This window comes from Sinocyclocheilus grahami, unplaced genomic scaffold, assembly GCF_001515645.1.
Source record: "Sinocyclocheilus grahami isolate Dianchi unplaced genomic scaffold, SAMN03320097.WGS_v1.1 scaffold124.1, whole genome shotgun sequence".
Classification (NCBI taxonomy): Eukaryota; Metazoa; Chordata; class Actinopteri; order Cypriniformes; family Cyprinidae; genus Sinocyclocheilus; species Sinocyclocheilus grahami.
Genome location: NW_015505303.1, coordinates 2116850 through 2142780, shown reverse-complemented (window position 1 = coordinate 2142780; position 25931 = coordinate 2116850). Strand labels below are relative to the sequence as shown.

General features: G+C 35.5%; 2 protein-coding genes across 2 annotated transcripts; one reads left to right on the top strand and one right to left on the bottom strand.

Annotated features, from left to right (window-relative positions):
* The first annotated feature begins 5454 nt into the window (after positions 1–5454).
* LOC107590080 (choline-phosphate cytidylyltransferase B-like) lies at positions 5455–15602 on the top strand. Its single transcript, XM_016278700.1, has 8 exons — positions 5455–5672; positions 6583–6682; positions 6761–6877; positions 7061–7212; positions 9748–9826; positions 9911–10053; positions 14654–14809; positions 14892–15602. Exons 1-8 carry the CDS (start codon positions 5571–5573, stop codon positions 15087–15089), a joined length of 1047 nt encoding a protein of 348 aa, XP_016134186.1. The 5' UTR covers positions 5455–5570; the 3' UTR covers positions 15090–15602.
* A 676-nt stretch (positions 15603–16278) lies between these two features.
* LOC107590079 (pyruvate dehydrogenase (acetyl-transferring) kinase isozyme 3, mitochondrial-like) lies at positions 16279–24862 on the bottom strand. The gene is made up of 11 exons (XM_016278699.1): positions 24642–24862; positions 23624–23765; positions 19731–19802; positions 19168–19352; positions 18966–19055; positions 18816–18893; positions 18650–18726; positions 17223–17324; positions 17004–17117; positions 16814–16927; positions 16279–16716 (listed from the first exon to the last, which is right to left on the bottom strand). Exons 1-11 carry the CDS (start codon positions 24742–24744, stop codon positions 16573–16575), a joined length of 1221 nt encoding a protein of 406 aa, XP_016134185.1. The 5' UTR covers positions 24745–24862; the 3' UTR covers positions 16279–16572.
* Between the last annotated feature and the right edge of the window lie 1069 nt (positions 24863–25931).

Genomic DNA, 25931 nt, shown 5'->3' with positions numbered 1-25931 from the left:
TCATTTTTTAAACAATAATAGGGCCCTATAAAATGTTCTTAATTGTTCTGGTAATCAGATGAAGGCATAAAACATTAATTTAATTTATCCTAATCAAATGAAAATTAAACCCTTTTATTTTTTTGGCAAGCAAAGTGCTGCACAACAGAGGTTTACTGTTAAAATTATAAAGAAAACAGATGTGATTATTCCTTTAAAAAGAAAGATTTATTAATATTTATTAGCAGTAGTAACATTGATTCTTAAGACTGCTAAATAGTAATATATTCTGACAGTTTGTTAACATTAAACTAAACTTTTATTTTGACGGGTTGCCGTGAAGAACTTGCAGCTGCATGTGTATGTGATATGACGGTAGTTTTCTCAAATGAAAACGGTAAAATGCTAATGAAGTGACTCTCAGAGCAGCTGATTCGTGTTCATATCATCATATAGTGAGCCAGCAGAAGCTGAAAACACCGCGAGCGTCATCCGCGCTTTAGTATGTGTGTAGTAAACAAAACAGTGCGCTGCGCCATCCGCCATTCATTCATTGCGGAAATCATGGCGCCTTATGCGTGATATCAGATGCTTCCGCAGATTTATAGTATTACTATCGCGCTTCACCTGAGCATTGCGAATCATGCGTATGGCCATGATAAGCGCTGAATGAATGACAGGCTTTCTGTTGTAACATCGCGCAAGGTAAATAAGGGTGACATCTAGTGGAGAAGTTGCCCAGCCCTAGTTATGAACAAAGAAATAAAAAATATAAAAGCTGTTTAAAAATATTTTAATAAAAAACAAATACTGATTCATTCACATATACATTTGTTCAAGTAATAATACTTTTTACAGGCATATGTAAATGAATACGCATCAGGCATCTTTATCAAGGTCTTCCACTTGAGAGATGCAACAACAGGAGCATTGGAAATGATTCACGGCCGATCACCACTACTCCATCTTTACCCTCTGGATTTTCCAGGCATTGAACAGAAGTCTGAAAGACATTACATTGGGTTTAATATGTAAAAACAACACTTAAGCTGCTCCTAACCGTATTTATTTCATTCGAACTTTCAGTTTTATAGTTGCCAATCACTTTTTTACACTTTACCCTGACCACAGCATTTACTATTACTACTAACTGTAATCTCAAGCTTGTAAATCCTTTAAATTACATGAAAGCATAGCAGCATTATACATTACAAATAACCAATTATGATAAATTTGAGAATATCAGGCTGAATGAATTATCATAACATACATTTGGTTGACGAGTGTATTGGAAATGATTGGGAAATGATTCTGACTCAAACACCACTATTCCATCTTCACCCTCTGGATTCTCCAGGCATTGAATAGAAATCTAAAACACATTACACATTAACACTTCAACAGCATCTAACAATATTAACTTAATTTAAATACAGTGTTTGTTAGTTTTTAAGCACTTGAAACCATGCTGTGAATATAATATGACATGTGAGTATTATAAAGCTAATAATGTGATATATCATTCCAAAACTGTTTAGCCATGGCTGTATTCACAATAGAGCATGACCTCTCAAAATAATACAACTGAGCAAATTCAGGTTATGACTTACGTTTGGTTGACTGATGGAATGGAAAGAATTGTCAAACACCACTTGTCCATCTCGACCATCACAGTTGTCCACACACTGGACAGGATACTAAAACACAATAAAATGGATATCAAGCAAAATAAAAACGTTTTAAAGATGTTTAATGAATGAAAGGTTTGAATAGACCTGACTACCTTAAGCTGGCAAGTATCGACAACAGTTGGACACAATCCAACATCTTTCAAGCAGGAGAAATTGCAGCATGTGTTCCCCTAATTTAAAAAAAATATCATGATGTATATAATTAATGTAAAACCTCATGCCAAAAATATGAAGAACAAAAGATATCTCTGTCAAGAGCAATCCAGTCTTTATCAGACTGAGTGCCTGTTCGGCGATGTTAACATGTTTGCATTTCAAACAACTTCATTTGTGTATTTGCATTGTTCAAAGATGAAGTTGCAAGTTAAAATCTCTTTTTAAAATCTCTTTATCCTAATTAATGAAAGAGACTAGTTATTATACAGGGAAGAGGAAAGATACTGATCATGAAACTGCTTTGTCACTTGCTAGCATGACGCACTGCTAGAGCCTCTGTACAATTTTTTTTTTTTGGAGTGAAATGTTTGAAAACTCAATTAAATTGTATTTATAACAGTATTATAAACTACAGTGTAAACAGTAGTTTATAATAAATATTAAGATAAACTATTTTAAATTGTGTTCTTTTCTTGTTGCGACTAGCATGCATTTTATTCTTCCGGTCAGACATCTATGCCACTGCAATCTTTTTAGGTTTATAAACCTTTGATAGATATACGTAATTGCAAACTTATTTTTAGATTACATACCATTGAAATGTCTTGTAGGTATGTTGCTGTTCTTGATTGTGCAGATTTGATCTTCGTAACAATACGATTAGCTTAGCTGCGTTTTAAACGCAAGCCCTCGATTGTTAGTATGTATAGAGATTTATTACGTAGTGCGACACATTCATTCTGATTGGTGGAAAAATAAGACGTTTATATGAAATGCATAAATATATAAGAACTATGAATTAATGTGTTATTAATACATTACATTTTGCAGCAACATACACAAGATGTTGACACATTATAAAAACAATGATTAATAATATGAATAAACATTATTATATCGCATAATGCTTGACAGATCAGTATTATATATCCAAATAATTAAACTAAAGTATTTAAGTATTTGAACACTTTGTGTAAGTCACTTAAGTGACTAAACATTTTGAACAATATATCCATTGTTTTAGTATTTGAAACCAAATTAAAAATTATACCTGAATATTTTTATTGTTTTGATTGGAAGGTGTTCTTGTGCTGTCTTTCTTTATAATAAATGTCACTTGGCTATATATATTGACTTACAATGCAAAAACGTTTATACATTTTTAAACTTGCATAAAGTGAGCAATTTTTAGGTTACTTTTTAGGTCACATCATATTTTATGTGCAGTGTATTATTGTTAATTATGTAGGCTTACTGTTTAAAGTTGTTACAATATTGGAGTTATTACAAAATTTTAAGTTATTACAAAAGTTATTGCCAACCAACACTACAAAAGAAGTCAACAATATAAAGCTTTCTAATAGTCATTCACAGCAAAAAGTTAATATCACCTTTTTGTCCCTGGGTTCAGCATGGTTAAATGAAGCCTTGACACTGTGAAATTCCAATCATCCAACTGCTCCATAATGAAGTCAAAAATCCAGAAAAAATAACCCCAAATGGTAAAGCATACTTCCACAGGTAACTACTGACTTTGAATGAACAACTCCGGAAAATAATGATCACACCTTAATGACTCCTGCTCAAAAATGTGAAAACACTTCATATTTCTCATATTTTACTGACGTAATTGCTTACCGAAAAAAAATAAAGTTGACAGGCTTGGCAGGTTTCTCAACTTAACGCATGCACTGCAAGATGTACCAATATAAAAAACAATGATCCAGGCAGGGCTAGGCAAATAAAAGGAAAAGGAAAAGGAAATGTAAATATTTCCTTGTTTGTACCATGAATTAAATCCTTATAAATCAAAGTTTTGCAGTGAAGAAAGATACTAGGAGGTACATCAAATATTTACAACATGTATTTCTTCAGTAAACTAATTAATTACAAATACAAAATCAGTACAATAATCATTCAACAAGCTTGCTGGGGGATTAATGAAAGCTGGTCTACCACAGCCCAGTGGATAAGGTTTTACATATAGGCTATTACTAACTTGTGGATTACTACCCACAACCCAACCACAAACACTAATCCAGCAGGAGTTTGATTACCATTATCATGAACCATTGATTAATGGCAGATTTAATCTTTTGCACTCCTCCCACTCTAGCTCCAAAGAATAACGCTTTTTTTTATTGGGCATCTGCATATGACTCTACTCTTTTACCTGATCAATATTTTATGAGTTGATAGGGCCCGCATTTAACTCGGAGTTCAACAGGGCTTGGCTGAACTGAGAGGCCAATGCAAGCAGCAGTAACCCATCAGTCGGGATCATGGTTATTTGACTGCTTTAATCAAGATAACCCTCTCTAAAATGTGGGTCAATAGATTAATTAGAATAGATGCACAATTTTAAAATTATGTAATTTCTTGAAGCGGGAGTGGCAGGGGATGTGTTAAATTTGGAGCTCAATATAGTGCTGCAGCCATGACATCAAAACCAAAGACTAATTTTCCTATTTGTCAGAGCCATTTTCCTATGGGGTTTTCAATTTATGAGTAAAACAAGGTCTGTGGTAAATATCAACTGACAATACTTGGACATTTTGCTCTACAACTTGAATTACACACACCTACAAAATACTGAAAACACAAAATGTGAAGCAGTTATGTTTATTTTTTTAAACATATGTTTGTAATAAGTAACTACATAAGGGGTGTGAGGTTGTGCAGTTTACATTGTAAAACAAAACAACCAAGTATTATCAATTTATGTTAACCAGACTTTGTATTACTTGTAAAAAATAAAAAAAAATCCCTTAGGACAATCTGAAGGGAACCCATGGCAATTTAGTCTTCACAAGGATAAATAGAAAGAACATGGCAAAAACATATGTTTGTAATAAGTAACTACATAAGGGGTGTGAGGTTGTGCAGTTTACATTGTAAAACAAAACAACCAAGTATTATCAATTTATGTTAACCAGACTTTGTATTACTTGTAAAAAATAAAAAAAAATCCCTTAGGACAATCTGAAGGGAACCCATGGCAATTTAGTCTTCACAAGGATAAATAGAAAGAACATGGCATACAATATTTTTTAAATAATACATTTGATTGGGCCTACAAAGTATTTAAGTAACATGAAAAAACAACCTTTGCTCTTTTGCCTCGTCACAAGGGTCAGTATGACTGGCCAGCTATCAGTACAGGAGTAAAAGCAAAGGCTTGAAACACATCTGGCGAGTGCAACTAGTGCAAAGCCAAAAGCACGGGACGGTAAACTAAAATCTCTACCATGGTGAACAGGAGGCGAAATGGGTCCCGTGCTAATGGTCGTGCTGGTCGAGGAGGGGTTCAAACACAGCTATGTTTATTTTTTTAAACATATGTTTGTAATAAGTAACTACATAAGGGGTGTGAGGTTGTGCAGTTTACATTGTAAAACAAAACAACCAAGTATTATCAATTTATGTTAACCAGACTTTGTATTACTTGTAAAAAAAAAAAAAAATCCCTTAGGACAATCTGAAGGGAACCCATGGCAATTTAGTCTTCACAAGGATAAATAGAAAGAACATGGCATACAATATTTTTTAAATAATACATTTGATTGGGCCTACAAAGTATTTAAGTAACATGAAAAAACAACCTTTGCTCTTTTGCCTCGTCACAAGGGTCAGTATGACTGGCCAGCTATCAGTACAGGAGTAAAAGCAAAGGCTTGAAACACATCTGGCGAGTGCAACTAGTGCAAAGCCAAAAGCACGGGACGGTAAACTAAAATCTCTACCATGGTGAACAGGAGGCGAAATGGGTCCCGTGCTAATGGTCGTGCTGGTCGAGGAGGGGTTCAAACACAGCAACAGCAGCAACGCAAACGGCCACCAATTAAGTTTAGTTTGAACAACAAACTATTTTATAATTTCAGAATTTGACCGTGCAGCGTCTGTTTGGCTCTGAATCATGGACTTTCCTGCCCTTTCTAAAATAGTTACTATTAAGAAAAACTATTAAGAATATACTATTAAAAAGTAACTTAAAAATATAACTACAGTGATATATGTTGATTTTATATTAAGAAATTGAAAAATATGCATATCTCTACAGACCCATCCAGACAAAGATTTGCATCAGTATAATATAGAGTTGTTTAATCAATGCTTTAAAATACACTGAGGATGGAAATTATATGAAACAAAAAGAACAGCACATGGCTTTCCATCATTGGTATTTCTCTTACGTAACCTCTGGAGTTTCTTATCTGAGTGCATGGTACAGATTCCAAGCCCAATGCCTTCCTCATGGCAATTATTATTTATTTTATATGCAACTCATACTTCATATCCACCATTTGAGTTATCAAGCAGTGGTGTGGCGCAATTACTGTCTATATCTGTGGCCCTCTGAGGGCTTCCCTCCTGAACAGCTGATGGTTCAAAGGGCAATTACAACATCATAGATTATTGGGAGTTCATGTACACACTCATTCATGCATGTTTATCGAACACCAGCATATTTACAGAGTGCTTATGTTCAGTGTCTCTTATCACACTTCAGATAGAAGACAACTGAGAAAACAATTAATCATTTCAACTTCGTTCAAGGAGGTACCAAAAACTCATTGGACCTTCTGCAATAAAATTTTTATACAGCATTTCATTAAAACATCTGATTACTTTAATTTTTGTCAATTCAGACAGCTTCGCCTGTTCTATTCCACAAAACACCAGTTTTGCACAGAGTACATGTTCTTTATGCCAATAATTTTCTTATTATGCATCATAACAGACATTTCTCTCACAGGCTCTTAGAGAACCAGCCATCTTTGCAAAACAATCAGGCAGCGCCTCAGACACCCCACATGACAAAGTGACTTTAGCCCAGGCTCGCCGTGGCACTCCAGGTAAGAGAAACAGATAAGTATAACTCCAAGAATTTGGTGAATTCAAATTGCAAGTATGTTTGTTTTGGTTTTGTGCAGCTCATCGGCCCGTACGAGTGTATGCTGATGGAATCTTTGACCTCTTCCATTCAGGTCATGCCCGGGCTCTGATGCAGGCCAAGAACTTGTTCCCAAACACACAACTGATTGTTGGCGGTGAGTCACACTGGCACACATACACTCTTGTCCAGTTTTGCAGCAAAACATACACATCTATGTCATCACCTTCAAAAGTGTCCAAAATCTGAAAAAGCCGTTGTGTATGCATGTCTTTTTTTTTTGGCATTATTTTAAACCATGTCTGATGGCTGCTACATACCTTGTGTGTCTCTCTTTCAGTATGCAGTGATGCCCTGACACACAAGTATAAAGGCTATACAGTGATGACAGAGGATGAACGCTTTGAAGCCCTTATACACTGTCGTTATGTGGACGAGGTGGTCCGTGACGCTCCCTGGACCCTCACTTCTGAATTCCTGGAAAAAGACAAGGTAAATTCATATTTAGTTAATTGTAATATATATATATTTATATATTTACACACACATATACACTAGTAGTCAAAGGTTTTTGGACAGTAAGATTTTTAAAGGGGTCATATGATGCTGCTAAAAAGAACATTATTTTGTGTATTTGGTGTAATGAAATGTGTTTATGCAGTTTAAAGTAAAAAAAACACATTATTTTCCATATACTGTGCATTTGTTGCATCCAGTGGGGACATAATTACTGATTATAATGACTTATACTGTCTTTTTACGCGTTGCGTTGCGTTGCATTGCATCGCGCCGCGTAAACATAAAACTCTATCTACATTTGTGATCAGAGAAATGACAAACAACAAGTGCTACTCTACACTGCCCAAAACTCGCATTTGAATCATCAGTGGCAAATCCTTTAACTGAAAACGTACTTACAGACTGTGAGTCAGAACTGCTGGCATTTTAGTCTAACGTTACTCTCTCAGGATCAGTAAACAGTCCTCCATAAAATCAAGAACGGGGCGCACGACGGATCCAACAAATGAGCGGCAACCACATGTGTCAAGCCTGGGCTGAACTCCGCTTCGTCCACGGTGAAAGTTGATGTATTCCCTCAGCGACCAGCACAGATCTGCTCTAGGCATGACGAAGCGGATATCGTCCTCTTTTGGAAGACCTAACAAAGTAGTTTCGCTTTCACAATGAAGCACACAGCGTCTTCACGACATGGCTGCAGCGTCAACAATACTACAGTGAGAATAAAAGTTACGCCTTCTTTCTTTGCGTGAACATTTGCAAGAACGGGGCGCACGACGGATCCAACAAATGAGCGGCAACCACATGTGTCAACCCTGGGCTGAACTCCGCTTCGTCCACGGTGAAAGTTGATGTATTCCCTCAGCGACCAGCACAGATCTGCTCTAGGCATGACGAAGCGGATATCGTCCTCTTTTGGAAGACCTAACAAAGTAGTTTCGCTTTCACAATGAAGCACACAGCGTCTTCACGACATGGCTGCAGCGTCAACAATATGGATTTGAGACTTTAGTCTTTGCAACTTTACAGATCTTCTTTATGCACTAAGAGCTTGTAACACTCCAAAGAGAAATAAAAAATTTAAATCGCATCATATGACCCCTTTAAATAACCCCAGTCACATGATCCTTCAGAAATCAGTAATATTATGATTTGCTGCTCAAAAACATTTCTTATTATTATTATTATGTTGAAAACAGCTGAGTAGAATTTTTTCAGGTTTCTTTGATGAATAGAAAGTTCAGAAAAACAGCATTGATTTGAAATAGAAATCTTTTGTGACATTATAAATGTCTTTATCATCACTTTTGATCAATTTAATGCATCCTTGCTGAATAAAAGTATTAACTTCGAATTAGATTTTATACAAATTTTAAGTACATAAAATCTATTATTTAACCACAACCATTTTGTGTGCAACCCTTTTATATTTAAAATTCTTTAAAATTTTGACATCCAAGAAATAACATAATTTGGACTCTTTTTACAGCATGATGACTAAATAATTTAATAATTACAAATCAACATTTTGTCTCAAATAGCAGCTAGCCACTCCTGAGTAAAACCTTAATTTAGGCTACATTTGTAACCCTGTTACCAGTGTTATTTTAGTATCTGATATATTATAGTTTTTATAGATATATTAAGAGTTTTTATTTTTAGATTATCTGTTTTCATTTTGTGTGTATTTTTGTCATGTTTGTTTTCTATTTTAATTTTAATTTTAGTTAAAGTAATTTTGTTGACATCCAAGAAATAACATAATTTGGACTCTTTTTACAGCATGATGAGAGGACAACTAAATAATTTAATAATTACAAATCAACATTTTGTCTCAAATAGCAGCTAGCCACTCCTGAGTAAAACCTTAATTTAGGCTACATTTGTAACCCTGTTACCAGTGTTATTTTAGTATCTGATATATTATAGTTTTTATAGATATATTAAGAGTTTTTATTTTTAGATTATCTGTTTTCATTTTGTGTGTATTTTTGTCATGTTTGTTTTCTATTTTAATTTTAATTTTAGTTAAAGTAATTTTGTTGAGCATTTTTGTCATTTTAGTACTTAAACTAGTAATTAAACTAAATAAAAATGAAAAAAGTTACCTTGGCATCTAGCTGAAAAAAAGTAACTATTTTAAGTTTATTTCTACTATTAAATGCTTATTTCATTTCATGTAATGAAGATGTTTTTATGGCTTTCACTTTAGTTAAAAATAATAACCCTCCCTGTTACACATTGAGCATAATTTTAAAAAATTATATTTTATTTTGTTTTTTAATTAATATTTACTGCTATAAACTTGCAAAACAATCAAAAATTGCAAATTACATTATAGAAAATAGTACAGCTCATATCAAAATTAATTTGCAGAGAAAAAGGAGGGTTAGGCCCATGGAGAAGCTCATCCAGTAACCAAAAATGACTAAAGGGATCACTGCAAAAAGTGTGGGATCCCTGTGTCATGGTGTCATACCTGTTTATTTATTTTCCTGTTGTCCTCAGATTGACTTTGTGGCACATGATGATATCCCATACACCTCTGCTGGATCAGAAAACGTCTATAAACATATCAAAGAAGCAGGTAAAGACTTTGATAGCATCCAAAGTGTACATTTATAGAACAGAGTCAAAGACTCAGTTATAAATATGAATTTCTGTTTGTAAGGAATGTTTGTGGCTACTCAAAGAACGGAGGGGATCTCTACCTCTGATCTCATCACACGTATTGTTCGAAACTACGACGTCTACGTCAGACGTAACCTGCAGAGAGGATACACAGCACGGGAACTCAACGTTGGCTTCATCAAAGTAAGAAAGAAACTGTATGGCTTCAAAAGGCTTGGAATATAATGAAAATGGCATTAACTACTGTTACACTCTTAAAAATAAAGGTTCCAAAAGAGCACTATTAAAAATTTCCTGTAGAAATTACAGTAACTTACTGGCAGCAGTTCACTAGTAACTTACTGTAAATTAAACTTACAGTAAAAATACTGTATTAATATTTACAGTACCATTTAACTTGCTGTAAATGTATTTACAGTATGTGTACTGTACTTTTACAGTTTTTACTGTAAAATATACGGTAATTTTATGGTATTTTCTCCAGTAACATTAAAATACAAGAAAACAATATATATAATTTAACTGAAAATAAGCAATGACAACTGTATAACTTTTTATTTTTTTAATTGTTCAATTGTAATCCTTGCAATAACATTTTAATATTTTCACAGATTCAGTTACGACTCGAACAAAACATTGTTATAAACTATTATATACATTACATACTATTCTAACTATTATAGTCTTTTTTTTTATTATTTATCCTAAGCACAACATATTATGATAATAGTGAATAGTGACGATAGTGAATCTTCAAAAAGAACTCAAACTTTTGTTACACAAAAAACATTGACTATTTTTTTCAAAGCTGCCAGCTGAAATACACAAACTCCTTAATAAAGGAGGACACATGAGGGTTCAGGCCAGAGTTTCTCCTTTGCACCATCTTCCCACTTCTTTTGCTGATCTGGAATTTTGCAGGGCAATCCTGCTGTTGACAGGATTGATCCTCGCAAAGAACCTTCACATAAAAGAAATAATTAATTAGACCATTCTTTGTAAAGATTTTTTAAAGCATTAATTCAGCCAAAATTAAAATCGTATGTTGTTAAAAACCCATAAAACTGATTCATTTTTAGAACACAAATGAAAATTTATATTCTGTCTTAATTTTTGTCTATCCAGGCAACCAGTCTTTTAGCTGATTTTTAGAATAAACTTTAAGAATACTTTTCCATCAACTGGTTAAAATTTCAAACACTGCCCCTCTCAACTGGTCTATCTCCCCAATCTATTTACCGGTCTACTATAAGGTTAACTAATGAGTCTTTATTGTAAAGTGTTACCTATTGTTCTTTATAATTCTTTTGCACTTTAATCTGTTTATAAAGTTTAATAAGTTTATAAAATGTTTACTTATGTTAATTTGACATGATATAAGCACATTGTGAAACTCATGCAAGAAGTGACGGTCCTATGTGCGTTCTCATCACTTCTCAGCCGAGATTCACAACAAGCTTGTCAGGCTTCACAATGTGCTGATATTTATGTCAAGCGTAAACTCATGAACTCATGTGTGACAGTTGGCCGGAAGCAATGGTTTATAATTTGAAATGTTTAAAATATTAGTATTTTTCTCACACATATTTATAGTTTTGCTTCAAAAGACATTGATTCATCCACTGGGGTCACATAGATTAGTGTTGTGCTTTCTTTGTGTGGTTTTTAAAATGTCAACTTTGAGGGACCTATCCACTTGCATTACATGGACTTACAGAGATGGATTTTTTTTTTTTTTAAATCTCTGTGTTCCACAGAAGAATGAAAGCCATATACATCAGGGATGGCATGAGGGTGAGTAAGTGATGAGAAAATTAGCATTTTTAAGTGAACAATCCCTTAAAAAGGGATAGTTCACTGAAAAATGAAAATTCTGTCATCCTTTATTCACCCTCATGTCGTTCCAAACCGGTATGCATTTCCTTCTTCTGTGGAACACAAAAGAAGATATTTTGTAGAATGTTGTTGACCTGTTTTGGTGTTTCGGTTCCTGTGGACTTCCATTATATCGACAAAAAAATACAATGAAAGTCAATGGGAACCGAAACTGTTTGGTCACCAGCATTCTTCAAAATATCTTATTTTGTGTAAAACAGAAGAAAGAAGTGCATACAGGTTTGGAACGACATGAGGGTGAGTAAATTATGACAGTTTTCATTTTTGGGTGGACTATCCCATTTAAGGGATTGTTCACTCAGAAATGCAAATTCTCTCATCACTTACTCACCCTCATGTCATCCCTGATGTATATGGCTTTCATTCATCTTTTTCCCTTAAATGTTACTTAACATTACAGCATACTGCAAGATGTACTTACATCTGAATAAACTCCAAAGTAGTGGCTGCTTCCACTTGGTACATGATGTTATGCACATAATAGCAACCAAAGAGAACAGCAAATGCAGAGGACATATCTGGTAGGTCAATCACAGGAAAGAAGACTGCCTTCGATCGCCAGCATCCATTTTTTGCTGTGTAGAATTTAATCTCCAAAAAAAAATAATAATAATTTATCGTGTTCATGTTATTTTTAATGGTGTTATTTATAGCTTTGAAAAACATTTCACATTTTATTTTGGTGTCAGTAAAAATATGTCGATGTTGGAGCCTTTCTGATTAGTTCAAAGAGATAGTTCACCCAAAAATAACAATTCTATCATCATTTACTTACCCTTGTTATTCGAAACTTATTTGAGGAGATGTTAGGTAGAAACTTAAACATAGAGCCATGAATAAAGTGTGACTAAATGCATATTTTTTTTAAATCATCCCTTTAACATCACTAAATCATGTACTAAAAGATCTTACCAAGCATGATCAGCCTTGGAGTAGAAGTCAAGCCTGGTCTTTATTTCTGCCAGAGTTGTTGTGACCTACACACACACACAAACCACACAGTTTTTCAAAGTGTCAGTTATAGCAATCATTCTTTTAAGTGGGCCATCCATCAACAACAGGACAGCTGCATCAGTAACATTATTCACATCTGGCACAGCAGCAGAAAGCGCAGTAACGTTATTATCGACACAGATTTCTCAAAATCACATTTATGCTTTCTACTAAGGTGTGCTGAAAATGATTACGTCACTCTAAAATACTAGTTACTGATACTAACTGGACATTCCGTGTGTTTGTTTTACCATCTCGAATGTGTCATCTTAGGTGTTCACAAAGGCTGGAGAATAGTCGACACGACTGTAACTTACAGCCTTCCACGGCGCATCTAGAATTCAGATTGTGTTGTTCAGATCTATTCACTATTTTTGCGGGCTTTCTGTGTTTGCGGTAACGTTACGTGTGCGACTGAAGTGAAGTGCGGAGAGGCTATAAGAACGTGCATGCATACACGAAAACCTGAAGTTCGCGCTTTGGCATGATTAATAAATGCATATAATGTCTCTAAAGGGACGCCACGGTGTTTGCAGACGAACATTGCGGGTTTTACGCTAACAGTAAATGCATGCTGTACATTTATACACTCATATATGGGTAGCGCCAAGCGATTACACAGCTGTACCATTAAAAGCTCAGTTTGTTAGCCAAAAATTTCATACAAGTTCACATAAAAACTCACCTGCTGCCGACGTGGTCGAAACGAAGACAGAGACCTGTTTATGTTTCCGCTCTCTACCAACGAACACCGTGAGGAAACTGCGCGTCGTGCAATGTCAGCGTTTTATTATTATTATTTTGCTTTTAATTAAACCAACAAATAACCCCTAAAATTACACTGACATAAAACATGTAACGAAAAAGCAGGAATATTGTACATACATTTGCAGCTGCGAGGTGTGTGCGTCTTCCTTTTCTTCTTCTTCTTCTTCTTCTTTCTCCAAGTAGAAAAAAGCCTTTCTGTCATTGGTCAGGATTCGCGCTCATTTTTTTTTACTGTATTTGGATTTACAGTAAATGAAAAATACTGTATTTTAATGGCGCCAAGAGAATATTTCCCATAATGCAACTTTAAAATACAGTAACGTACTGTATAACTGTTTTACAGTAAAGTACAGTTCATATTACAGTTAAATACTGTGTAATTTACAGAAATCGCAACAGTGAGGATTTTTGCAGTGATACTATAAAATAACCATTATAAAATGGATAGTTCCGGTCCTCGATTCTGATTGGTTGAGCCAAGTTCGAAGCTGTTGTAAATTACTCTACAAACATACATATTTACATTTGTGTGTTGCTCGGCAACCACGTTTCTGAGGAACTACATTGTTTGGCTGAAGAATAATGTTTTTATTAATATCATTACACTTTATTTGCTCTGTTTTATTTTGTGAAACCTTACTACGTATATGGAATAACCGTTTTATAAAAGCAATAAACCCCGTGAAGCCGTGGTTTACAGTGAATTTATAACAGCTAAGGGGGTTGTAGGCACTCGAGTCGTGCCTAACAACGCCCCTTAGCTGTTATAAATTCACTGTAAACCACGGCTGCTTGGAGCTTATTGCTTTATTTTCGGGTTCCCAAAAGAACCTTTCAGTGAATACTATAACACAATAAAGAACACCTTTTGTCCACTGAAAAGTTTCAATTGATGTCAAAGATTCTTCATGGAACCATAGATGCCAATAAAGAACCTTTATTTTTAAGAGTGTATGGTAGTTTGGAGCACATCCCCAGCTCCCATTTGGTTGTATGATACAGAGAAGAGTTGCCAGGACATTCCAAAAAAACGAAACAAAAAAACAATGGCTCTGGTATGACACGAGGAAGAGGAAATTAAGACATCATTTACATCTTTAGGTGAACTAGCTGTTTTTACTGACAGGAGAAGAAGTATCGTCTACAAGAGCAGGTGGACAGAATGAAGGAGACGGTGAGAACGGTGGAGGAGAAGTCCAAACATTTAGTGCACCGTGTCGAAGAGAAGAGCCACGAGTTCATCGGAAACTTCCTAGAGTTGTTTGGTCCAGATAAAGCCTGGGTAAATGAAGGACATTAACCAAAACTGAGGCATTACACGTGTTATTTCGCAATTCAAATTAATGTTCTTTTATGTTCTGTAGCACATGATCCAGGAGAGGAGTGGCCGTGTTCTCCAGGCTCTGTCTCCCTATCAGTCCCCAAGAACATCGCCAAGCTCCAGTCCCACCAGAGGACGCTCTACATTGCCCGTCACCCACTGGCCCCTGCTACGCTTCCATTCACCACCGCCTAAAGGAGCCTTTGTCAGCAGCAGTGAGGGTGATGAAGGGGAAATGTAGATGCCCTTAAATGTAGACACCCTTACGTTTAATTTTCTGTATTTTATGCATAATACAGATCTACAAATGCATGCTGCTCAAAGTCCAAACTGACGTTATAATTCTATAGAAGAAATTTTTATTTCCCACAAAACACAGAACTGAACACTTCATAACTTTTCTTTCGACTTAAAGGCCTGTTCACACCAAAAAAAGAAAAATATCGCTAACTATATTTCACACCAACGTGTGACAACTTTCTGTTTATTATAAGTGTGCACTGCTTTCTCTATTGTTATTGTTATGGCTGTGATGGGAACTATGCTCATAGAATTAGAAAGATTATTAAAACTTAATAGTTATTGTTATAGTAATTGTCATTGTTGTGAGCAAATAAACATACTTGAGAGTATTTTATTAAACACTATGTATTTTGATTGAAATTAAGGGTGTACCATTGACCTAATGTATTAGACTGTTTTAATAAACTGATTAGGTTAAATATAACATGAGCTGAGAAGCATATTGTGAAATACAACATGATACAATCACATATGGAACATAGAAAATACTAATTACATATTTAATAATATGCTAGTATGTTTCTTGACAGTTTCCATACTGATGGATGGATACTGACAATGACATGTACAATACAAATATAGGAATATTTTGAAACTAGTAAAAAAAAAACTACATTATCAATGCCTATATTGAAAGGAATGCTCTCAATACACACATGCAACACAATGTTATTGAAATATTATTCCAGTCATGAGTCACATTCTATTACAAATGGACTTTAATCCATAATACCATTGTGCTTAAACTGGATCCAAAACTCACCTTAAAGTGCTATCAGTGCTTCTGATAGAAGAATTTAGAAATGCACTGAAATGAAAATATCTGACCGAAAAAACTGGGTGGAAACTGAAACTAAAAACCATGCGCTGTTGTTACATTGATCTGTCTAAATACTTGAAAAGTATTTCATAGTAAATCTAATTTCATAATAATTTACTCGTCAATTCAAAATTTGGGGTTACGAAGGTTTTTTTGAAAGATGTCTCTTCTGCCCAAGACTGCATTTTCATGCAAAGCATTTATTAGAAAACTTTTCTAACATTATCTGTGTCTTTACTGATCATTTTGATCAATTTAATGTGTCCTTTTTAAAATAAATCAATAAAAATCAATAAAAGTCTTACTGACCCAAAAACTTAAAAAGTTCCCCCAACACCAAAAAATAAATTTAGCATACAGAATCTAATTTTAAAAAATGCCACATGGTACATCATACAGTACTAACAAGCTACTGTATTAATGTTACTCCACGTAACATTCTTCCAACATGTTCCACACTCTCACTAATGTAAAACTATTATTTTGAGACAGTTCGAAATGGCCTATAAAGGCCTAGAATAAATGTTCCTTATCTGGCAGTGTTCTGTAAATGCTTGGCTGCTGTAATTCCATCACTATTACTGTAGTAGGTATAGTAAAGTCATCTGTTGGCTTTATATGTGGATGCATCTCGTGGGTCGCTGCTCGGGTTACTCCAGTCATCAGCCTCAGGACCTGTCTGATAATGTCGCCATGCTGACTTATTGAAGACTGGAAGACGCTCAAAAGACTCACTAGAAAGAGCCTGGAGAGAGTGGGAAGAAAACCATTTCTAGTCGAAGCTAATGGTATTACTCACTCTCATCTAAGTGTCTCACAGATAAAAACGGCAATGCAAATACCTTAAGATGAATTACTGCATCTGTCCCAAACCCTTCAATCGAGTACAGGCTCAAGTCTCCCTGAAAGTAGCGTGCATAGAGTCTAGTGATTGGTAGTCCATAGCCAAAACCAGCCTGCAGGGACAATATAAACAGGCTGCATGAATCTACGTATACTAACACAGACTTGTGCTGTCTGATGGGTAGTTACCAGTGGGACAGCAGTTTGTGAAGGATCCAGACGTGGTGTTGGAGCAGTGGAATACATGTAATTGAAGAGACGATCGATCTTTCTTAAGGGGACACCGCCACCTTTGTCACTAATCTAGGAACGCACATAAACATCAAATTAATAAAGTGCAGGTGTTACTATGAGCTTTTGAAATCGCCATAACTATTCATGTTTTTGCTAAATAGTCTTGTGTGGAACCTTTATTGAGAGATCCTCTTTTCCCAGAGTAACCATTGCTTTCACTGGAGGAAGTCCCTCACTGCTGTTTTCATAGAGCTCCACTGTTGCCCGCATGGAATTCTGTACATGTACACATTATATAACTTACTCAGAAGATGTATAGTTAGTAAAAGCAAGAAAATAGCTGACAGATGTCCACCTAAAACATCATTTGAGAAACAGTTCATTTCGTTCCACTTTAAATATCACCTAAAAATATGAACAAAATTTTGGTGACACTTTTGGTTCAATTCGTTAAAGGAATAGTTCACCCAAAAATGAAAATATTGTCATCATTTACTCACCCTCATGTCATTCCAAACCTGTATACATTTCCATTTTTGGGTGAACTATCCTTTTAACTTCAGATACAATGAACTACCAATGAAAAATACTTTTATAGTATTTACTATTATCTAAGTTGACGGTCATTTCTACATATACTAATATTTGTATTTAAATAATAAATTAATATAAGTTATGTTATGTATTAAGAATGATTATCAGTGTTTTTAGTATCATTTATTCACTATTACAGTTTTTACTAATAATTTGAATTCGTTTTTTTATATTTTCTGTTTTGATTTTAATTAAAAAATAGTATTTTTTTGTGTTTGTCATTTTCATTAGTTTTTTAATGTCTATATATGTCACGCCCATGGACTGTTTTGTGTTTGTTTTCCTCCCCCACGTGCTCCATGTCCTAGTTTTCCCCGTGTTTCTCTGTGCCCATATTTGGTTCTTCCTGTTCCTGTTCCCATTGTGTTTCATTGATTCCAGGTGTGTCTCGTTATACCCTCGTTCAGTTGGGAATTTAAAGAGTGTTCTGTTCCTGGCTTCCTCGTTCCGTCCTGAGAGGTCTTACGTCATTCAGTATGTCTCCCAGTTCCTGTGTTGTGCCTGCCCTGTATTCCTTTTAGTTTGTTTTGATTATTAAAGTCTTTCTGGTGAAGTTGACTCCTCGTGACAATATAGTTTTAATTCATTTTTATTTCTGTTTTAGTGTTAGTTATTTTAGTACATAAAGTTAGCATAAAATAAAAAAAATGTATGTAACTAGCTGAAATAAAGTTTTTATTTTAATATTTTATTTCAGTTAACATTTATTTATTTTAAACAACTTTTTATGGTTTAGTATGGTACATTTTAGTTTTAGTTTAATATAACAATCCTGATGATTATTAATTATATTCATACTGGCCTCCTTTTGATGAAAGTACACTTGAAAAAATTTGAGTACAAAATATTTGAATAAATAAATTTAAAAAAAAGTTGTTTGTTGTTGTTTAATTTCTTCATTGTTTGTATCTGACGCATAAATTAATGCTAACGAATTGAACCTTATTGTAAAGTGTTACCCGGTCTTCTTTCTCCTTTTAAATTAGCCAACTGTCTATTTTTCTTGCCTTGAAGAGCTCAAACAGCATGTGGAAAAGATGAGAGGGCACATAGACCACCTGTATAGGCTTCTTTGGAGCTTTAGCTAGCAGATAGAGTGAAACAAGATAGGAAGGCACAGATAGATTAAAAGAAAGTATAATTTTGATATATGTTATTAAGGACAAGTCTCACAGTTGAGTTCCTCGATCTTCAGTTCAGGAGCTGTCATGTAGTACTGCTCACAGAGCATCTTTGCTGTCTCATATGCATCTGAGATAAGAGATCAGAATCTTCAGAACCATGTTTATATTTGATGTATCTGTGCATGTATCTTTATCTCACCTCTCACCACCTCAGCAACGTCGCATGCTGGGTCGATGCTTCCGATGTGTTTTGGTTGCGCAAGACAAGCGGTGTCACCAAACAGAAGAGCTGCAACAGAATGGAGAGCTGCTTAGACCCCAGTTCTAAACGATATGAAGACATTCCTTCCATCAGATTTAATTCCTTAACATTTATCCAACATGAATGTGATGTCACCCACTGTGCTGGTTGATGAGCATGCGGAAAGATATGCGGTTGGTGTAGAAGCGGTCAAGAAAGTACTGCACATTGCTGCTGATGAAGGGGTCAAAACCAAACTTCTCTTTGTATTCGATGACACCCTGGGCCATAGTGGGCACCACGTCATTGTGCCTATTCTGAATCTTAATCAGGATCTCTAGGAAGCTGAAGCCCACAATAATAAGTTGTTCTGGGGTAAAAGAGCATTTGGGTAAAAGTAATAGAACAAACATGCATTTTCTGTTCAAATTACCATGTATAAGGGAATAGTTCACCCAAAAACGAAAATTGGCTGAAAATGTACAAACCCTCAGTCCGTCCAAGAAACATGCAGCTCTTCACTTAACAAGGCTGTTCCGATGAGGAAACAAACTAATCTACATCTTGGAGGGCCTGAGGGGAAGCACATTTTCTTTTTTGGGTGAATTATTCCTTTAATGCTCATCCCTTCAAGCAAAAGAAAATAAAATTATTTTAGACTTTCCCTGGCAAAATTGTATTTGTTGAAAAACAGAACAGTGTTTGCAAAGGTTGCAGACTCACTCATAAAGGGTGCGGGGATCCTCCGGACTTCTTGTCTCGTACTCTAACAGCTCTTCAAAGCTCTGGCTGTACCTGATACCACAGAAAGATATGTATTTAAAAAAGTTACAAAATATTAAAGTTTTGTATTATATAACATACAAAACGTTAATCTTTAACTTCCGTGCTAACTATGGCTATTCTGTTATTCCTCTTAGAACCACTAGTTGGCGAATGCGAATTAATTTTTAAATCTAAACACTGCACGTGGCATTCAACACAGCATGTTGGCATTAGCATTCTGATTAATGCCATACTTTTACTATTTCATCAGTTTACAGTATGTATACTCTGCACAGTATCAAACAATATAGAAAGGGACTTTGACAGTATGCACTAAACATCTAGATACACCGGTGGCCAAAATGATTAGAACACTAGTATTTTCACCAGCTAAAAATGGTTTTAAATCAGTTATTTCTATCTTTTGCTGTAGTGCCAGTAGGAAATATCAGTTTACATTTCCAAACATTCATTTTGCTATTAACTGTAATAATACAATCTATATAATCTACAATAATAATAATAATATAATCCGGTGAGATTTTTGTTTGCACAAGTAGTCTGACAACAGCTAGTGCTCCACACAGAGATCTGATCTCATCATCATCCAGTCTGTCTGGAATGACATGAAGAAACAGAACTAACTGAGACAGACTATATCCAGAAGTACTGTGGCAACGTCTCCAAGATGCTTCAAGAGACCTACTTGCAAAGCTACCTGAAAAACTATGCGCACCTAAATGCACCTAGGGCAAAAGCTTCTTTAAACGCAAAGGATGGTCACACCCATAGGCGGAGGGTGAACCAACTCCAGGGTAAGACTAAAAGCAGCCAAATCTATTAACTACAAACATCATAAACCTGTCTTTTTAGGCAAGAACCAGACATGGGTGACACGTAGGCTAATAAAATATGTTTAATGGGACTGAATTTGTATTTAATGTGATTACAATTCAATAAAAAAACATTAGAAATTCATAATTATAAAACGTTTCCTTTCCAAGGTTATTCAAACAACAAAAAAATTATTATACAGAAGGTGACATTATCACTAACTTTGATCTATCGCAAGTTTAAGCACTCTCAAAAAAACAAAAAACATCATTATAATCACTTAAGCTCTCTACACTGTGAAATAAATCTCTTACTTACATTGTAGGCTACATAAATCTGCGCGTCCTGCAGTCAGCGAACAAGTGCGCACTCAAAACTGATGAGTTTCAGCGATGACTCATCTGAACGCCTCTGATTGGCCATTGCATTCCTAAACTCAACAGAATCGTGTGTGATTGGTTATAATGCGCAACACTGTAAAAACTCCTAAAATGAAATACGGTGCAACATGAGCAGATCTTAATTTAATGCCGCAATCGACACTTTCTATTCATTTTCATTTTGTTAGCAACAGTCGTAATAGGTTTAATTTGTTTGTGCAGGGGCATTTTTGTCAATTTAGTGGAATTTTTGCCAACTCGCTGTGGCCAGGGGACATGCTATGGTCACACCAAATGTTGATTTAATTTAGTTAATAGAAGTTAATTGATAAAGAAAATCTATTTATGACATTATTTTTGACAGCATCCTCATTTTACAGCATTTTTACACAAGTGCCTAAAAACAGTCCAGTAGCTTTGCAGGTAGGTTTCTAGAAGCATCTCTGAGACGTTGCCACAGTTCTTCTGGATTTAGTCTCAGTTAGTTCTGTTTCTTCATGTCATTCCAGACAGACTGGATGATGATGAGATCAGATCTCTGTGTGGAGCACTGGCTGTTGTCAGACTCCTTGTGCAAACAACAATCTCACTGGATCATTACAATTAATGGCAAAATGAATGTTTGGATATTTCCTACTGACACACTACAGCAAAAGACAGAAAAAAACTGACTTAAACCCATTTTTATAGCTGGTAAGAATACTAATGTTTTAATAATTTTGGGCACCACTGCAATTGACTACATTGAATTATTAGGGGCCAAGCACCAAAGGTGCAGTGGCACCTATTGTATCCGTTAGCGTCATTTTTCTTCTTCCGCAGAAAGTCAATGGCAGCCCATAGAACCGCTTGCGGGAAAGTTGTGAAATTTGGCACACTGATAGAGGACATGCTCAACATTAACCACAGCAAGTTTGGAGTCTCTAACTCCAACTCTCTAGCGCCACTACTTGTCCAAATTTGCAATTTCTTTATGCTAATAACTTTTGAACCATAAGGCACAAAATGAAAATTATTTTTTTCCTCTGAATCCTTGGTTCATGCTGAGTCGAATGAACACCAAAATTAAAAAATTGCAAGGTTTAGTTTTTTCGCTATTTTTAATTGTTCGTAAAAACCTACTTTTTCGAACTCGTCCTAGACGGTTTGTCTGATTCTCACCAAAATTGGCTCAGATCATCTTCAAACCATGCTGGCAAAAAGTTATGGAAATCAAGTTGATTCGTCCCACCGTTCTCGAATAACGCACAAAGGAATTCTACGAAAAGCACGTAAAAATGGATGTGAGGCTATATCTCCGCAATGGTTTGGCGTATTGAGACCAAACTTGGTGTCTGTTATAACAAGCATGACCTGAGACTACCTGCAGTGTTTCGGCGCAATGCCCCCTAGTGGTCAGGAGATAAAAAAATGCAGATTTTTGCTTATAGCTTCTTTTTTGTGTCAGCCATTTTGGGCGTTGGCCATTTAGAATTTTGTCAGAAAAATGCAATATTTTAAGAACGCTTAGACTTTGTTATTACGAAAATCGGTATGCATCTTCGGCACCATGCCCTGATGGCACTCAAAAGGTTTGGGCGCAGTTTGAGCGAAGTTTGAGTGCAAAACTTGCTTTAAATATATCAAATATAAAAACTCTTTAAATATAAAAGACGTACTTACAGTCTTTGAGTCAGAACAGCCGGCATTGTAATCTACTCTTCCAGGAAACAGTCCTCCATAAAATGTGATGCACACATCTGAATATTTGGGTTGAAGTGTTCTGGAACAGTGTTATAAATACAACTTAACCACTGATTTCTAGTCGTGTCCATTTTTGGAAGGCCAAACAAAGTAGTTTCACTTTCACAACGAAACAGCGTCACACACCGCGGCCTACAGTGAGCAGAGGCCGGGGGATAAAGTGAGGAACGGCGGGAGGGTTAGAGTGAGCACAGGCGCGTGCTTGAGAACGGCGCGTGCTTGAGAACGGCGCGGCAGGCGATTTCAACGAAGGAGCGTCCGGAAGGACATGTGACGACTCCGGCCTGGACTCCGCTTCCGCCGCGGTGAAAGCCGATCCGGCGATCCACAGCGCAAACTTGTAGTATTTCCTCAGCGACCAGCACTGATCAGCTCCAGGCATGACGAAGCAGATATTGTCCTCTTTTGGAAGACCAAACAAAGTAGTTTCGCTTTTACAACAAAGCACACAGCGTCTTTTCGACATTGCGGCGGAAACAACAAAACTACAGTGAGAATAAAAGTTACGCCTTCTTTCTTTGCGTGAACATTTGGGCGGCGTTATGCAAATCTTCCCACATAGTGACGTAGGTATGTGGGGGCGTGTTAGAACGAGCAGTTTTAGGTAGGTGTGGCTGACTCTTAACTTTTATAAAGAATATCTCTTTGGATTTGAGACTTTAGTCTTTGCAACTTTACAGATCTTCTTTATGCACCAAGAGCTTGTAACACTCCAAAGAGAAAGGAAAAATTGAAATCGCATTATATAACTCCTTTAAGCTTTATTACATTTACATTCTGCTACATGTTCTTTGTATGCACACATTTCTTCAAAACACATTTCTTCTTCTTTACACCAAACCCAGTCACAGTTTACTCACAGCTCACACTCATCATCACACCTGACTTCCTCACCAGGACTCGACCAGTTTGACGGATGGCTGGCTCTGAAGATTGGCGGGTAACACGGTGACTTCCCTCATCGTATTGGCCAACCTCACTGCCAGTTCTTTCCTCAGAAAAATGTAGGAGGTTTTTTCACATGCATTTTCCCTGCCTGGTTAAACAAGAGGCAAGAACAAGTTACTCTTTGTTTTCCGATGTTGAGTCTATATGTATGCATGAGTGTGCACTTCTACAGCAGAATTACAACTATTGTATACTGCAAAAGATTATCAATCAAGATTATCAAAAGAATTATCAATCAAGAGCACTAAAAAGGAATGTTACACCTGAAATAGTATATATTATACACACTACCAGTCAAAGTATTATTATTATTACTTTCCATATTTTAGAATAATAATGAAGTCATTAAAGTGAAATAACAAAAATGGGGAATTATGTAGTGACAAAAAATCTTAATGTAACAGTTATACACCCACTAACCATCCATGAAAAAAGTAAATGTGGATATAACAATTATATAGGCTATTTAAATATATATTCAGCTTTTTATAGGTAATTCAGGTGATATATTTTTTATCTTCCCAAACTTTTGACTGGTACTGTATGTTAGACATTATGCATTAAAGAACCACACATGGGACTCTTTTGAGTTACATAAGTTGTGTAATAATGCATTTATTCACACCAAAAGCACGTATTATGCTTTGCAAAACTGGACCAAGTTCATTAAGTTATGCCATGGTGATATGTAATGGAGAGTCTATTTTTATTCAGTTGATGGCAGTGCTGTGCCAACAGAGCTTTAGCTTTCACTTGACCTTAACATTCAAGGTTGATATATAGTATAAATATAGACGTGTTTATTTAATCACAAGGAATATGTGGTGAGATAAAAAACAAAATGTTCAACATAAGACATAATAGAAATCACTGAAGGCAGGTTCAGCACGAGAAAATTGTACATGAATAAAATACCATCTGTTGCATCAGTAGCGGTTCTTTATCACAAAATTTCATTACTCACCAAAATCCAGAAATTGCTTGATTGACATCGGTGAGGGCGAGAACCTTGAATAATGTTCGATTTTGTGCGTGACCTCTTTCAGTAAGTAGTTAAACAGTTTCATGATTAGAAAATAAGTCTATCAACGACCATACAGCTCGCACTCCTGACTTGAGGTGGACTGAAAGTCGTATTTCACTCATTCAACACTTCGATTGCTTTTGCGCTTGCTGTCACGCTGAATCGTGTGATCCTCATCACGTGACATGACCGCGCGTGCTATCACTTGTAGGGTCGATTACACTGGTTGCCAGATTAGGGATGGAATGTAATATACTGCTAAGTGCCTGCTTAAAGCGTCTATTTTGTGCAATCTATTATACGGTGTTCAATAGTCTATGCAATAGCCATTAATAGGAGATCAATTAATAAAAAAGAAATCATATGTACTTCATTAGTGACCTTGGATTTGAGTTGAAAATATATTTAAGACATCACATAAACAATCAGTAGAGTCTGCAGTTGTTAGAAACAGACATTGCTTACAGTGCTGTACATCTATACCGCAGCACAGTGTTGGGGAAAGTTACTTTTAAAAGTAATGCATTACAATATTGCGTTACTCCCTAAAAAAAGTAACTAATTACGTTACTTAGTTACTTTTTATGGAAAGTAATGCGTTGTATTACTTTTGCGTTACTTTCGCGTTACTTTTTAAATATGAGCAGGGCTTGATTGTTTTTAATATAAGAAGTTCTATTTATAGCAAATATAAAAGCCCTTTCACACCAAAAAGTATAATGAATAAACCTCAGGCTGAAGCAAAAGTAAATTCATGTCTGTACAGTAGAACGCAGGAGAAGAAACACTCTTCAGCAATAAAAAAACAAAGCACAATTGTCAAAAGTCATTTTTGCCTATTAGTATGGTTGAACTGGATCATGAAAGGTCAGCAGCAAAGACATTGGTTAATAAAATGGGATTAGTTAGAGACATTTGTGTTATTTAACATATTTAATTATTGCAGGTTTGCGTCATATTCTGAGTTTGCATTTCACTGTTTTAATTCATTTTGATGAATACTAAATCTGTTTTTTGTGAGTGGGATGAATGAATGCACATTCACATTTAGTCTAGAACTACAGTAACATCATGTTCACACAGCGCACACAACTCCTCTGTACTCCCGATTTCTCCCAATATGGGGACAGGAGAGTTGTCAGTCAATAAATGGGAAAAAGTAAGTGGCATTACTTTTTCGAAAAAGTAACTCAGATATTTTCTTGTAAATTAAAAAAGTAATGCGTTACT